The sequence below is a fragment of the Melozone crissalis genome, unplaced genomic scaffold (assembly GCF_028551555.1).
Source record: "Melozone crissalis strain CALT ecotype California unplaced genomic scaffold, PUWL_Pcris_2 ptg000023l_1, whole genome shotgun sequence".
Lineage (NCBI taxonomy): Eukaryota > Metazoa > Chordata > Aves > Passeriformes > Passerellidae > Melozone > Melozone crissalis.
The window spans coordinates 29,853,570-29,870,561 of NW_026535801.1; the positions used below are offsets into that span (position 1 = coordinate 29,853,570).

General features: G+C 41.5%; 1 protein-coding gene across 1 annotated transcript in view; it reads right to left on the bottom strand.

Annotated features, from left to right (window-relative positions):
• Positions 1-2,359: 2,359 nt before the first annotated feature.
• TFCP2L1 (transcription factor CP2 like 1) overlaps positions 2,360-16,992 on the bottom strand; it is a 30,046-nt gene continuing 15,413 nt past the window's right edge. The window contains exons 3-15 of the mRNA XM_054278123.1: positions 15,322-15,398; positions 13,646-13,751; positions 13,292-13,398; positions 12,556-12,708; positions 11,571-11,681; positions 9,761-9,852; positions 8,357-8,405; positions 8,167-8,260; positions 7,222-7,312; positions 6,537-6,637; positions 5,425-5,567; positions 2,992-3,043; positions 2,360-2,555 (exon numbers count right to left, since the gene is read on the bottom strand). Of these exons, the coding sequence (XP_054134098.1) occupies positions 2,518-2,555; positions 2,992-3,043; positions 5,425-5,567; positions 6,537-6,637; positions 7,222-7,312; positions 8,167-8,260; positions 8,357-8,405; positions 9,761-9,852; positions 11,571-11,681; positions 12,556-12,708; positions 13,292-13,398; positions 13,646-13,751; positions 15,322-15,398 (1,214 nt within the window). The 3' untranslated portion in view covers positions 2,360-2,517. The remainder of the gene's footprint in view (positions 2,556-2,991; positions 3,044-5,424; positions 5,568-6,536; positions 6,638-7,221; positions 7,313-8,166; positions 8,261-8,356; positions 8,406-9,760; positions 9,853-11,570; positions 11,682-12,555; positions 12,709-13,291; positions 13,399-13,645; positions 13,752-15,321; positions 15,399-16,992) is intronic.

The window sequence follows — 16,992 nt, forward strand, 5'->3', positions numbered from 1 at the left end:
ATCAAGAATTTAGACATTTTATAACAAACAAACAGCTCTCAGTCCCTAACTCTGGCAGCAAAGCCACCTCTATCCTTCCTTCACTCTACTGTATCAGTATTGCTGTGTCCCCTCAGTCAGAGGGCTATCACATCCAAGTGGATAGAATATGACACAGGCTACACCCCTGGCAACTTCAAGGTCTATTTAGAACCCTTCTCACAAGGTCAGATTCACCTGAGCTGCATGCCCATGACAGCCACACCATGCACTGGGCCAGTATTACACAGCAGGATGAAAAACCACAGCCAACATCCATCTTCCAAAGCACCTTCTAGACAAAAAATCAAGCAGCTCCTGGTGCACAGGGGCACACTGGTCCCACCTGCTCACAAAGGCATCTGGAATTCATTCACTGTTTTGAAAGGCAGCTGTGTGTGGCCACAACCTGGCTTCCATGGCCAGGAGCTCCTCCTTGCCCACACAGTTTGGTTCTCAACCAAGAAGCCTCAATTTCTTCATTACAGAAGGGGGAAACCACCACATCCCAAAGCCTAAACATCCTTTTTGCATGCCTACAACTCATGGAGCATCCAGGACAGTCAGTTGAGCCAAGATCGTGCCTAAGGAGGCATTGCTGCTCAATTAGCTGAGTTGGCTGAAGGTTTTCCCATTGTAACACAAGTTTTCTATTCTAGTATTATTTTCAGTGTTAAGAAAAAATAAAAATTCAGTGGAGATGGGTGGGGTTTTTTGCGCAAAACTTGATGCTTTAATGAAAAAAAGGTTGCTTTTCTCAATATTTTGCTGTTTATTTCTGTTGGGAACACTTGAAACACATAACTTTTGTCAGAGACATATCAGTCCGTGTCTGTCCGAATTCCTCCAGTGTCAGCTGGGAGCTGTAACTCAAGGGCTCCATGGCCCCCTCTCTCCCTGGGCACCTCTCCAGCCCTCATGACGCATTCCCTGTTTGACTAACCCAGGGTAGGAGCATCATGGGATCTGTGATTCAGCCAAAGAGCTCAGCCCCAAGGGAGACATGGCGCACAAGGCACTTGAATGACAATTTCTGAGGGCTGCAACAGTAGCTCAAACTGATGCTGCTTTAAGGGCCAAATGGATTTAATTAAATGTTTCCATTTCAAAAGGCTGGAACATTTTATTCAGTGTTTTCCAGTTGACAATTTCTCATTTTTTGAAAAATTTCCATTCCAGGAAAATGTTTGGTATTTCAGCTTTCCATGTCAGTTCAGGATGAAATGAAATGTTCAAGAATCAGATTTTGATGGTAAATGGACACTCAGTTTGGGGAAACAAGCCACATTAGTTAGCTGTCAAAAGTGAAACGGTTTCATCCATGCAAGAAAGGTATAATGCAGTTTGCCTTTGACTTCAGCAGAAGCCACCTTTTTACCTTAATGGAGCTTGGATGGAGTCCCAAAAGCCCAAGGGCAGGTGGAGCTGATCACAGTTACAGATATGGGAAACAGGGGTCAAAGGTAAAAGAGCAAGAATATAAGAAGCAGCAACTAAGATGATCTGTTACCTGGTCTTGATCAAAACAGTTTTACTTCAGTAACAGGATGAAAATCCATTCAGATTATAACTTCTAATTCCCAGCTACAGTAAAGATAGCAGTTAATCACTAATTTGTAGAGTAGAATAAATCCATAGTATGAATTTGTCATGAGCACTATAGCTTCCAATGCTCAAAAGAGTTCCTCAGAAAACCTTCATATGCTCCATTCAGGGATAGTACTCTTAAGCCACAGATAACAAGGTCCTGAACTGCTCACCACAAATTGCCTATCCTGCACTGAACCCCCCCAGAACTGCTCTGCTGGATTGGTACTACAGGAGCTCTGTCAGGAGGGACCAGGGTCTCTGCTTTGAGCACACCTGCAGGTGCAGAACAGCAGAGTGTGGTGGGCTTCCAGAGCTGACACTTCAGTGAAGGCTGGGCACCAAACCCATCCTCTGCACTGCCCAATCTGTTCTGGGAGGTAGCCCCAAGCCTTCCACCTCAAAGAGTACAAGAGGAACCCTGGGGAGTCCACATCCATCAGCATCAGGGTGTGTGTTGAAAGCAAGAGAGCACTCAGAACTGTAAGTAAATCAATTCATCTGAACATGAGGGGTGAAGAGAATTGGGATTTGTTTATCTTTCATTTCCCTTTAGTACAAGGCAGATGTTTCTAAGTAATAAGCAGAAACCTCTACAATTTTCAAGACTGAAGAGGAAGGGAGGGAGGAAAAAACATGTACAAGCTTTGAGGATGTTCTCAGCTCCAGCTTAAAAAAACCAAAAGAACCAAAACAAAAATGAAACCAAACAAACAAAAAAACCAAACCCATCAAAATCACACACCACCAAAAATTTCTATCTGTAAAAGCAAGTTTTTTCTTAAGCTGTTTGGTAATTCTTAGTTCACAGGAGCATTTATCCAGAAGGTTCTTCGTGTTTCCAGTCTAGGTTGTAGCAATCTCAGTGAGGCACTAAGTTTTAGGCCATTAAAGTCTCTCTGTGCAGCACGGTCATTTTAAAATGATGTGGTAGCCATCATTGCTCTCAGCTATAAAAAGAAATGTAAAACATGTTTTCATTGCTTTAAAGAAACACCACAGATACAGAACTGATTTTCTTTCTAGGCAGTTTGCAATAGTTCCTACACTTGTTTCAAAATCCACTCATGAAAAACAATGTTGAACATCTCAGTCAAATAATTTACATATAAAAACTCCTACATACTATCATATTTTATTGTTTTACTCAAAGGCTTCCTGCTCATTTATGTCAGTGGTGTCAATGCATTTATGGAATTTTTGTAGCAGTGTAACTGAAAGTAAAGCATTGATCATTCTATCATAGTGTAGTCAACAGCTTGACTTATACTAGATTAGATTACTTATCTTTTCAGGATAACAGCATTGAGTTTGTGATAACATTTAGTGCAACTGAAAGGAGGAATTATCTTTAGAGAAACAGGTAACAGCAGCAGCAATACACACCTTTCAATGTACTGATAACAAAACAGGACTCGTCTTGGAAGTTTTGCACCATCTGAAGGGCAGAAGGAAAAAGCCAACACAATACATTTTTAGCAATTAAATTCACAATTCTTTCAGAGCCAGTATAGACTTAGAGGAGAGGTGTTAAACAGCATTTGGTGTCTAATCCTGCACAGTCCTGAGTAACCCTGCCCATGAGATTATTAATGTACATGACTGATCAATTAAGGTCCTTGCAATGGCTACTGTGTTTAAGGGAAGCTCACACTAAATGTGCTTGCCTGAAACTGATCTAGCTTATTCAGCATTTTACCATCCTCTTTGCAGCTCTTGATCCTGAAGGTTCCTATACCACTACAATTATTTTATTAAAGATCACACCCTTTGCTGTGTTCAGTGAAGCTGTACTAGTTTAGATAGGATTAAGGTAGTCCCTTTCCTAAAAATCCAACAGTGGTAATTACATATTCAGCTAAACAATGGAGCTCAGCTGAACTTACATCAGCATTTAATGAAAACCTGGAAATGGTAAACCCCAAGAAATGGACTCCCTGCTGAATAAAGGAATTGCTACTGAAAAGCCACCTCAGCAGCATCCATCTGGCTATTCTGATCAGACATTAAGTACAGGTGCTGTGCTTGTAGGATTCATTTACCTTTTTGTATTTTGTCAAGGAAGAAGAATTGTAATGAAACTGTTATAAGAAGCAAGGCAAATCATGGGAAGAAAGACTAGAACCTAAAGCTATTGAGCTATTCATGAGAGGCAACTAGATTTTCAGAAGAGGTGCAGATTCTAGTGACAGCCTTAAGTAAGGAGATAAGATTATTTCAGTTGCGATATGAAAAGCCCATTTAAGCCTCATCCTTAGTCAATGCTTCCTCCCATCTTAGAGTAGTTATGTGGGACAAAAGAGGTAAATTACCTTCAGGAGGTGTCTCATACAGTTGAGGCAAATGCTGGACACAATTCCAGAGAAGGGAGGTGTGACCTGAACCTCTCTGATCATTTCATGAAATCCAGATTTCTGAAAAAGCCTTCTCCTAGCTACTGAGTATCATTCAACAAGTGCTTTTTTTCATCTGTAAATTCTCACATCAAAACACCCTTTTCAACTTGGACTGATCTCCCTATACTCTTTTGGATTTAACATCCAGCCCCTACTCCTCCAAATCAAGCTTCTCTGGCCAGTTTGTGTGTCTTTGCCTAATGATGCATGAAGTACATTCACAGAGTGCCACACTCTTGCCACTGTAGTACTAGAACAAGAAAAAAATATTAGAAAAGCAATAGAACTTGTTAATAATTGACTTAAGCAAATACTTAAAGCCTTATACCCAGGCTGGTTCATGCAATTCCCCTACCAAGAGCTGCCTCCAAGCACTTTGCATCCATAAAGCATTGAAGTTTCAGATTTAATCAGGCTGGAATAGCAAGGAGACTTCAGGAATAAGCATTACAGCCTTCCATTTAGGCTCCAGTTGAGACCTATGCTCTGCTTCATTTGTTTTAACAATGCTTCTTTAAATGAAGCTCCTTAAGTGATTCTGGTGCATGAATGAGTAAGTAATTTAGTAGAGGAAAAAGAGGAAGGGCAACTCACTATTAACCTGTAAGTTAATGGAATGGACTAAATTAAGGCATCATATAATGGGACACAAACAGTATCAGAGGTCCATAACTTATAGTATGCATATAGTGACAGACCCAGTGCCTGGAAACACGGGCCAAGATGTAAAACTAATTGCCCTACAGATTTTAAAACTTACCTTCTTTGAGGAACTTACCTATTGAATTTTAAAAGTTCTTTAGATCCTTACTTCAAAATGTGTGTAAGTAGCCAAAATGAAAAGAAATTCATAGAATCATTTAGGTTGGAAAAAACCTCTAAGATCACCATGCACAAACATTGACCTGGCACTAGCAAGTCCAACTCTAAACCATATCCCCAAGTGCCACAGCTACACAACTTTTAAACACCTCCAGGGATGGTAACTCAACCACTTCCCTGATCAGCCTGTTCCAATGCTTGGTAACCCTTTCAATAAACAATTTTTTCCTAATACCCAATCTAAACTTTCCCTGGTACAACTTGAGGCCATTTCCTCTCATCCTGACACTTGTTATTTGGGAGCAGAGACAGAGCCCCACACTGCCACAACCTCTTTTCAGGTAGAGCGCAATAAATGACCAATTTTGGGGTTTTTTTACTTTAAAAAAAGCAAACAAAAACCCCAACATCTTTTACAAAGCAAAGGTCTTGAAACCAAAATCAGTGTTGTGCATGCTGATTCGCTACTTTAACTTGTTGGGATTAACGGCTTTACAATTCTCCCTTGAAGACACACTCCATAATTTGAAAGCTCATTCTAACTCCAAGAAGTCAGACAACTGTTGCACCCCTGACCAAGCTGCAGCCCTCAGCCCCTCACCTCATTGCTCACTAGGACGTGGATGCCCGTGGGTCCCTGCCGGTAGATGCGGTTGATCTGCTGTGGAGAAATGCTGTACAGGTTCGCAATCTTCTCCAGCAACTCCAGCGTGGTCAGCTCCTCTAAGAAGATTGCATGATACACTGCAACAAGTGGAAAGCAGCTACAGAACAGCAAATACAGATGGCACCAAGACACTCACCATCAACAACCAAATGGGTTTAAGATGAAGGTTCAAGTGGAATAAACAAGTTTAGTATTTTAAAGCATCCTCCAAATATCTGACTTGATGATTTGCAGAAAAATACCCACTATTTCTATGCAGCAGGCAATTAAAACATCACTTTTACCCAGAGGAAAACATGGGGACTAATTACAACTTGCATCATGAGGCAGTAAAACAGCCTTCTCATAAAGCTGCTTATATTTTTAGATAATCCTCTTTTACTGATTATTGAAGTTTAAAAAAAAACATTCAATCAAATAGTAAAACACATGCTGTGTGACACAAAAGCAGTTTTTTATTAGACACCATTCACTGATTCCATAGGCACAAACTAGAACATACAATGTATAAGGTAACACCATGGATGACAGTATTGCTTTAGAAATCCAAATTATAGCTACCAGGTAGGAAGGCTGTGCCTGTTTATTACTAAATGCAAGATTTAAGGATAATCTTTGTTCTCATTTGATTGCACATTGTGTCATGAGGGATGAAAAATTCCCAAAAGCTTTGAACTTTCAAGAATTATAACATTACTTTAAGACATACTGATTTTTAATTTCCCTGAATTTTTTCAGACAAGAAGACATAATCTAAAGCAAATTGTGGATGGAAGGGTGGTTTCTAATGCTGTTGTGGCTACTAAGAACTGAATAGAGATTTTGCTGTGGCATTCTGCAGATAATTTGTAAGCTGGGTCTGTCCCCCAGGCAGACAGTGTCATTTGGAATCTGTAGCTGTGAAACCACAACCAAAGTGGCAAAACTGGGATAAACAGGATCCCTTCAAACACTAAGGACACCAAGCTGTCCTGCACAGGAGCTCAGGCAGAAAGCAGCATTCTTACCAGGCAAGTGTTTAACAAAATCCATCCATAAGAACTTACCACAAAGACTGCCATCTCCATTTTCTCGTTTTTGGTGGAGATGGGACCTGTTTTGCTCTGGTTCTTGACAGACATAAATTGTCATCTTGGGCCTCACATTTCTATGGATTAATCAAAGACAGTAGTAAGTTATTGAGTAGATCTGAAATAGATCTGGAAGTTCCAAGTCAGCTATCAGACAATAAGAGATGGAATCATTCATGCCGTGCATAAGTAACAAACTAAGGGATAGTCTTGATGCTGGTGACTAGACAGCCTAGGATGTCTAGCAAGAGACTCCTGGGAGGTGATGCAGAGCATCTTAATCATTTCAACACCAGATAAGGATAAACAGTTTACAGCACTTGCTAAGCAGTTCATCATACCTGCCTCTACTGAGTTAAATCCTGCTCAGCTGTAGAATTTATGAGCTGCATAGGGTAGTGTAGGCTGTGTATCTCATGAAATGGATGCGAGCTATCAGCTGGTAGCAAATAAACCACTAGAGATCCACATTATGCTGCTTTGTTTTGGCAACATTTCTGAGCTGTGCTTGGATTTGAATATCATTGTGATCTCCAGTCCCTGAGAGAACGTCTCTCAAGTATTAAAAGGAATTTTAAATACTACAACTCCAGGATTAACTTCTAGTTAACACTGAAATTATCAAGGGATCATAAAAAAATAGGAAGGAAATAGTACAAACCTTCCTTTAATTGCATTAAAGAGCCGAATTCCATCAGCAGGCCCACAGATTTGAACAAAATCTTCTTTGGACATCTTCAGTAAGTCGGCACCTACATATTTCAAATTGATTTTTCTTCAGAAGTTAAGCAAATCTCAGCTTCCAAATAGTATGTATGGGCAGCAGAAAAGGGCAGGGGTAGAGGGCACAGAGAATCCACAAAGCTAAACCAGATCGATTTATAGAGAGAAGTTGCAAATTCAGAGAGGTGTGCACTTTAAATCAATCACTGTGAAACTGAAAGCTGGAAGCTGCCAAAAGAACAGTGCTGCATTGGAAAATATTCCAGCCAACTCATAAACAAGCCAGATATTTCACACTGGCCATTAAATGACCTGGTCTTCTGTAACTGTCACATTCACTGATTTATTTCATCGTGCTGCAAGTCAGAGAGAGTCTCCTCATGGTTTCAACACCGCTAACAGCTGCCCCTTCCACCCCCTTACTGGTGTGTACAACTACTGAATGGAGGGCACAGTGAAGGTGCCAGATGCTTCTTAAATATGCACATGGACAGGATGGGAGGCAGCAGACAGAAGATGAAGTGCTGATTAGACATAAGAATAAACATTTTCACTGTCAGAATAGTTAAGTATTTGAAGAAGTTGTTTAGAGAGACTGTGGAATTTCCAGCCTTGGAGATGTTCAAAGGCAACTGCACAAGGCCCTGGACTTGCTTTGAAGTTGCACTTCCTGAACTTAGGAAGTCCCTTCCATCTTAACTTATTTCCTTCCATTTTTACTTACTCTGTAGGTCTACAAACAGTTTTGCTAACTGGTAATTAATCTAAGAACCAAAGAACAACCACACTGGATCAGACCAAGGATCCCATCAAATGTGGCCAGCAGAAGAGCTGCACTTACAGAAGAGAAAAAAACCAGAATATTTGGACTGTTTAAACTCACCCGAAAAACTTGAGAAGAGTCTACAGAATGGAGAGAACCTATTACGATGAAGCCACTGCTGGGCATCTTGAATAGAAGCAGAAGGAAGGAGATGCTACATTGCAAAAAGAATAAGAAGGTCTTGAAATGAACTGTTCACCAGTGTCCTAAAAGAGAAAAGCACCACATTAACATGATCTCAAGTACTTACATCATTGGTGGGAGGCAGGAGCTCCATTTGGTGGGTTGGAGAACTGTTGCTAAAAGAAATTATATAAAGTTGGAAGAGAAAAAAAACACATTATTTTAAGTTTTACATTGCAGTGTCCATCCTCTTCCCCCTCCTCTATTTGACTCAATTGTCACAAGTTACATCCAACTTAGCTTTTTTTTTGTCTATCAGATCTTTAAAAAGGTGTTCAAAAGTTGGAACAAGAATTTTAAAAAAACACTCTCTACCTGAGTCTTTTTTTCATCAGTTGAGGTTCTCCTCAAAACTGAGAGAAAAACCTCAGGTTTACTGACCTCAATCAAGCTTTTCCATACGGTTGACTCACTAATGTGACATCACCTAAGCAAGAAAATTGTAACCTACAGGGTGGTAGGTTACAATTTTGAATTTGAAATTTCTATGAGCCAGAAATACCCTAACTAAATCCATTGTCTAATAATAATTCTTTTAAAAAATTGAATAAAGGACCTTATAATTCAACCCTGGTGTTATCTTAAACATAGTCAAGTGGCATAAATCATGCAAAACCACATTTCTAGTAAATTCTCCTAAACACAGACAGGACTCCTAAACATATCAGGGATTTTGCCAAAGGAAAAAAATACTCAGCAGATCTCTCTACTAACACAAAATTTTGTAATTTCAGTGTTTGTTCTTTTTCATAGTCTGAGGGGATTCATTGAAAATTAGTGATACAACATGGATGAATACAACATGGTAATTAAGTTGTGTGGGAAGGCAGTAAGATGGCAGAGTCCTACCAAAAGTAAAAGCCTATACCAAATTCCTAAGGGGAAGTATGTAGCAGGGAGGACTGATAAGTACTGAGGGACACTTCTGTACCTTTCTGACACCAGTTACCATCTTCAGCATTTCAGAATCACTAGAGCTGTCTCATTATGATGGCTATTTAATGAATTAAACATGTCTTCATTAGTCCTTTGTTCTGAAATGGCATCTCAAAAGCCAGGCTGTTTTGCCCCAAACAGGATTTCTTTACATGTCATTCACCTAGGAATTCAGCACCCCAAACTACCTCAAGACGGAAATTAAGGAAGAAACACCTACTCTGAAGAGGTGCTGAAAGCCTTTACACACTTGTGAGAAGATACTGGGGTTGGTGGTACAGGGCATGGTGTGTTCTCACCGGGGTTGCCTGAGGCCCTCTGATGCTCCCCTTCCAGCCACCACATAAACATGTACAAACAGTACTCTGCACTACAGGGAATTCCTGGATGGAAGGTCTTAAAGGCTTTTGGAAAATACTTTCTGCTTGCCAGAAAGGGGGGAGGTCCTTAACATCATCTTGCAGGGTAAGAAATGCACGGACACACAAAGGCTACCATATCAAGAGGGAAGATAAAGCATGTATTTGTTACATACCCATCTCCGAGGTTGAAGCTGTTGGGAGAACTGTTGTAGCTTGGAGATGGAGCATTGTTCATTTGATAAGGCACATCTGGCCAGGGAGAGCACTGTTGGAAGAAAGGCAGTGGGGAAACTTTCATAAGGATGGAAATAAAGGATTTGATTCTCCTCTAATACCACATTCATGCTGTTGCCACGCCACTAGCTTCAGCTCATCACTCCTGCTGGGAGGAGGAGACGGGCCATGGATTTTCTACACTGCTCTCCAAGTGGGCTGTCAGGGGGCCAAGATTGATTCCAGTTGTGCATTCCACATTTCTTTCTCCCATTTCACAAAGCCTGTCCCCAAATAACACTGGGCCAAAGCGTGCACAGCTGTAAGTCAGAGCAACGCCAGTAAGTCAACTCAGACTGAAGGCAGCAAAGATACAGAAATACCCCTGGTCTCAATTATAAATCCCTAATTAAATCCAGGCAAGAGTGACAAAAATGCTCCTGTGGCATTGCTTCAGGTTTATACCAGCAAAAGAGCAGAATCTCAACCAGCCTGCTGAAACCTCTGGCTATTAGCCAAACAGCTCCAGTCATAAATGGGTACTAAGTGGAGAAAATTTAAGATAGACAGACAGACACAAAGCTACTAAAAGCCTTCACAAATATAGGTCAGACTCCACATTCCATGACAGTAGTATAAAACCAGAGTAACCCAGCTAGAATTGGTGACTCTGTCCTGAATTTAAGCCACAGTAATCAGCAGGAGAAATCTAGCCCTGTTGAACCCCCACCACCAAGAGCTCAAGAAAACGCTCTGTAGTGGCCTTGTTTGCAATGATGAAAAGACAGCAAGTGTAGCTTTGGAGCTTTATCATCTCCACAAACACTAGCAAATGTTTTATAATCTCCACAAGCACTGACAAATATTTAACTCTTTGGCAACCCACATTTCCCCACGCAATATGTCAAAGTGCATCAGAGCTCACAGGGAGAGTCTGGGATCTGCCAACTCAGTAGAATTAGGTCTGTCAATCAGAAAACATGCTGGTTGCTCCTGGCAACATGAGGAAAATGGAGTGGGAGAGATTGGATCTCACAAATAGGAAGCTGATTTAAATTAAGAATAATTAATGTCATTTTTGGAAGTCCAGCAAGCTGCTCCAAAAAAAGAAGAACTAAATCAAATAACAAGTCATTCCCATAGGGAGGCTGAACAACACTTCTAAATCTCTTGAGTCCTGTTGCTGACTAATTCTACAGCCTATGGTAAGTTTATACAAACATCTTAGTAATGACAGGGAGGGGCAGAAACACACACAACTCTACACCAGATGCATCAGAACATAAGACAAGATATTCCTAGAGTACAACCCAAAATCTTGCATGTAACAACAGCTTCATAGGCACACTCACAGAAAAATAGATTAATAATTTAATCAGACAGCCTATTCATCTGCTCAAGTGTCCCATCTTCAACATGAGCTTTTGCCAAGCAGTTCTGAAAAAAATACAGACAACTGTATTTTCATACAATGGGCACCTGAGGGCCATGACAAGTGCCCAGGAGCACAGTGGTGAAAACTGAGAAAGTTGTTGTTTCGGTGTTTTTTTAAAGCCAGGCTTCTAAGGGTTATAGTTTATACCCCAAGACAAACTTTGGCACCTTTCATAAATTTCAGCAGTGAGTCATTTTATAATTTTGCTTCACTCTCAGTTTCACTCAGATCTGAGCACACATGTCTCCACAAGACAATCTCCAGGGCTCAGATGCTGTTTTCTTTTAAATTTATATCCCAACATGATGTAGTATGATGTGTCTAAAACACTTTACCTCCGTGAGAATAGTTGTCTCATAGGAAGGCTGATACTTCTCCTTCTCTTGGGTGGTCTTCTTTTCCATTTTTTCCCTGTCAGTCTTCTGTTTTCTATCTGCTCCTTTAGGCTATAAGTACAAGCACAGGCTCTCCCTTATGCCAAGCATTACTAGTTTGGAGACAGAGGCCAACAGATTTATCTAATCTGTTCACAAAAGCCTCCTTAAGATTTACATGCATTCTACATATGAAACAAGATCAGATCTGCATTTTTCTAGACAAAAGTATTAATCAAGCATCCCTACTGTTTCTGTACATCCACCACTGATGCCTATTGCAATTCTGAAATAGACTGACCACAGCCCTGAGATGTGATTCCAACTACTTCAGTCCATAAGTTATGCACCTCAACTGGCATCTGTAGCATCTTTCCAGAAACAGGAAAGACACTGCTCACAGGAGCAAACTGGAGCAGCAGATCCCTTGAGCAAACAGGCCTATGGAGAGTTTGTGGTTAAGTAGCTGTAGGTCTGCCATGCCTGGATTAGGAGCTTCACAGATGCTTGTTCTCTGAACCTTTTTCTCCTCCAGGTACCACAGAGACAAACTGTGCTCCAACAACAACAAAATGGTATTTAAGATCTCCACAACAAAATTTTATTGTTCATGGAAGGTTCAAACAAAGAAACTGAAGATGCCCTAATGCCTTGATTGCCTAGGAGCATCAAAACACACTGGATACCCCAAATATGTCAGTATTTTTGTAGTGTTTGAGGTGCAACAGACTGGCACAAGTCTTGGTGCAACATTTCAACTAGAATTGCTGTGCAGGTCAGTGTTTATAGCAAAATGTGCACAGGAGTCCTGTTTAAGATCTTAAGCATTCCCAGTTAAAAGTCTGTTCTTTTACTCCAATATTTGCATCGCTCCAATACCACCTGAAATCTTTGCATGTTCCTGTGCCTTAATCTAGTTGATGACAAAGCCAAAACTACCTCATACCTTGAACACTTTGATCTGGCAGCTTGCAGAATGCAAGTGTTCTGTGTATTCACCATTTTCATTCTGCTTAAAGGTGTCGATTTGCACCCGGAAGGGCACCCCCTTCTCTCCTCCATGTTTCCGTGGAGTAAACTCTGTGCTGATGCAATGTACCTGGCAAAACAGAAACTGTGCTCATCTCTGGAGACAGCTGGAACCTGTGCTCATCTGAATTTCAGATACTGCCTGAACATGAGGTTTTGGCTTCTCACAAAAACCTAGGAGGCAGAAGAGCTTGTATGTTTTCATTTCTGTTCCTTTTGACAAAATAATCAGAACAAGCAGTTCAGAAAGAAACAGGGCATCAGGAAAAGCATCCTTTAAGTAAATCCCTCATTTAGATTAAAAACAGACTGTTGATGCTCAGAATGAGAAACAGTCATGAAAGAGGAAAGCAAGGAAAACAGGTTATGAACAGTTTTCTCAAAATAAAACCTATGCTTAGAAAGCAACACCACTGTCTGAGTACTTTTTTAAAGAAAATCCTGGCAGTAGCAGGTAGTACTCCAACATTAACAAGTAGCCAGCAAACTGATTTAGTGAGTATCCTACAAATTAATTACACATGATTATCACAAGTTAGTAATTATCATTACCACTCTTCTCTGTTGTTCATGTACTGGCTATTTTGTCTCCCCAGGTCTTTAAAAGATATCTAACCACTGTATTTAGCACAGAAATATGACTTATCTCTTACCTGAATGAATGCTGAAGCCCTCTTTGACGGATCCCAGAGAAATTCAACAGTGTTCAACTGGGTCGGGCTAGCCCTGGGATCCAAGATACCAACTGACAGTGGGATATCTGTAGAAGAAAACCCCTAAAATTTTAAAAATATTAAATTGAAGAAGAGAAAGCACTTCCATACAATCAGAACACGCATGTGAAAGCGAAGCCATCAAAGACAGCTCTACTTGGGACCTATAGCACTAGATCTCTTTCCCTCCCAAAGACAAACAGGATTCTTAGGAAACCTAAACACTCATGCAAACACTGCATGCACCACTCACGTCCCCAGCAGAGCAGAGGTGCCACAATGAAATAGCCTCACCTATATCAAGGATGCGGTCCCCAGGCCGACTCCACCTCCAGCCCTCGAGCTGCTGATGCTCCGTGTACTGCAGGCGGCGGTCGTGGAAAACCACACGAATTATACTCTGTTAAAAAAAGACAGCAGCATGAGCAATGGCATCCAGAACCCTCTCTCAAGATGACTTTGGTTTTCCAGAGTAGAAGCAAAAGCTGATCTGTTATGCTTCTCACCCCCATTGATGAGGAGAATAGAAGGGTCCCCCTAAGAGACCCATCATCTTGGGTGTCAAATTCCTAAGGGACCCCTGAGAGAGAAACACACTTCCCTCTTCACAGGGCACATCTTACAGGAGTAACACAGCCCTGTACAGCTTTCTGGGATTCACTCTGGAATTCACTATAGCAATGTCCACCTAATTTTAGGTGTCATGGCATGTAAACATCACTATTTTGCCTCAACACCAAAAAAGGCTCATATGGGGGTAATATTTAATGAGTCTGTACCATGTCCCAACCCTAGTATATCCCATTGTGATATGCAAATGTGGAAGTCAGCTCACCTATCCCTGTCCCAGTGGAGCTGACATGTCCAGACACCTTGTCAGTGGGAATTAAACTTTATTCCAGCCATTAGGAGCCAGTCATAGGATTTGCCCCAGAGTAGTGAAACAAGGGTAGGTAGAGTAGGAAAGCATCTGTAACAGCAGGCTGGTCTGCAATGGCGCAGCCATGCCAATAACTGGAGAAAAAAGGCTGGAATAAAGGCAATCCCCAGGGCAGACAAGTCCTAAGTACTCCTAACTGAAACATTCTTTTGTATATTCACAGTGCTATACTTATACGAGTTAATGACCCCTAACATCCCAGTTTCTCAAGCCCACACTCTTGCTGGGGACTTCTGTATCAAGTGAGTGAGAAACTTTTGCCAGTGACCCTGAGAAATGCCTAAATCAAACCCTAGCTTCAAGATGCAAACATGCCACAGTGGGAACACCTGCAAAATTGGAATCCCAATCCACATACTACCTGAAATGGGCCAAAAGACAAATAGAGAACGGCCTAAACTTGGACAACAAATCCAAATTGGAATACTAATTTTGCAACCAGTTCCCACTTCTCAAAGGAAATCCTGAGGCAGAAAGTCAAGAATTGAAGGTTGGATCCAGAACCAGGGTCCAGACCAATGTTTTTCAATTTGAACTGTAATGGCAGTGGAGGAAACAACAGGAAAAAGTCCCCCAAACCAAATGATCAAGTTCTATATGTTCATCATTATGCTCATTACCAAAGTAAACTGGACCTATACAGAATCAGCCTGGCAGAACTATGTAAACACCCGGGCCCTCCATTTGTCACGTAACAACCCAGGCATGCTGCTGTGATTCAGCAGGGAGACAAGTCTGCCTCTCCACAGCTTTGACCGTGTTCACCACTGAACTTTGGGATTCCCCTGAACCCAATATTCATAGTGAAACTCTGGGGTCATGATCACAAATAGAATAAAGGTCGCCCTGAAGCCCTGCAAAGCCAAGCTGCATAGTCCCATGAAACTAGCACTCAACAACTCCATCACCCCTGCTTCCATTAAAAACAATGGCAAAGTGCTTTCCATTGTCTCAGTGGGAGCAAGGTCAGGCCCTTCATTAAAGGCTGTATGTAGTAGCAGGAAGAAAAGAAATCTATGTTTCTCCTTACCTTTACATATTTTGTGTTTAAATCTTGAAACTCTCCCAATTTCCTATTCTCAAGTAGACGGATTTCATAAGACTGACCTAGAGTTTAAGGAAACATTTCCAAGGTGTTTAATATGTTGTAGCAATGAGAGAGTCATGCTGGCATTTATGTGGCTGATAAAGCAAACGTTTGATCAGGGAAAGCTTATTTTTGCTAACATAATGCATTTGCCCCAGTAATCGACAGGCACTAAAGCACAGCAGAAATCTGAGGGGAAGGTTTGCCTTTTGGCAGCTAAAAGCTCTCCATTAGAGCATCAATTATATCTGTCTCCCGAGGCTGCTGTGGTTTTCTGGTCACCCTCCAGAATGTCACCAGGGTGCTTGAGGCAGTTGTCCCCCCATGCCACATGGCTGTAACAGCACTGCCTCTGCCTGTCCCTTCTGCCAAAGCAATTCTGCCAAAGCAATGGTTGTGTGAAGAGGTGCTGGCACAACAGGTCCAGGAACAATTCTGCAGAGGATGACAACTGGGGAAAATCTTGCAATCCTCAGGGAGCAGTCAGGCCTGTAAGGTGTTTTGGTGAACCACAAAAAAAAAGTTTCATAAGGCCTGGAAAGTCACTGCCAAGGGCATAAATATTCCTCCAGACTGGTGTGGAGGCAGCAATGGTATTACAGCATGTGCAAGGACCAGTTCCAGGAAGGGAATACACACGCCCATCACCCCAGCACCACCCTCACATAAGGAATTTAGTCAATTCAATAGAATTCAGCTAACTGGTTTATGAAATAACATCTCTTCGAGGCTGACAACAGACAAAGGAGGCTGATGTCTCAACACCTTACACACAGAAATGACTAAGAGTACAAATGCTCACTGTACTACACCAAGTCTTTACAATAAGCCTGCAACCAGTACCAAGGCAGGGTAGGATCATTAGGATTAATGGAGCATATGTGCGGCTAGCTTTTCTTGTTCATCTTGCTATCCTCCCTGTTCCTGAAAAATGCACAGGGTAGGACAAGGCAGGCACCAAGGAGCAGACCAGTTTGGTTTTTCTGGCTCAACCAGTATCTCGGCAGAACTGGCCCTGCAGAAAACTGCAAAGCAGATCTATCTCCCTCTAAGCAGCTTCTACCAGCAGAGACAAAAATGCTGAATTTTCAGATCTGGATTTAGAAATGGGAAACTTATGGCAGCAGATGTGTCAGAAAGGCAGACTGCCTTTTGAGAATCCCACCTGCATGGGCACAGACTATACCCACAGAGCACAGAGATAATTGTGCTTATTCAGCTGGCTGGCAGATAGCAAAAAGAAAAAAAGGAAGGACAAAAGAGGCCATATTGAAGCCCCAAATGTTTGCACAACAGCCCTATTGATGTTAGTAGGAGTTCTGCAAACAGGAAATGACCCCTGAATCCAGCAAGTGACTGAGGGCATGGGGAGAGCAGAGAATAAACCACATGAAGTATCAAAATAACCATGGCAACACGCACCAATCTTTACCCATCTCTGGCACATGAGTAAAACAAATTACAGCAGTGACCTGCCTCTGAAGACTGCTAGACAACAAAAGTGGATTTTGTAAACTACAGTCCTGAAATTGAGGTCTTCCACACTTAAACTCACAAGACTTTCCAATGCTTCCATTGACACATGTTAATATTGTTCACCTGGCAAATTTTAGA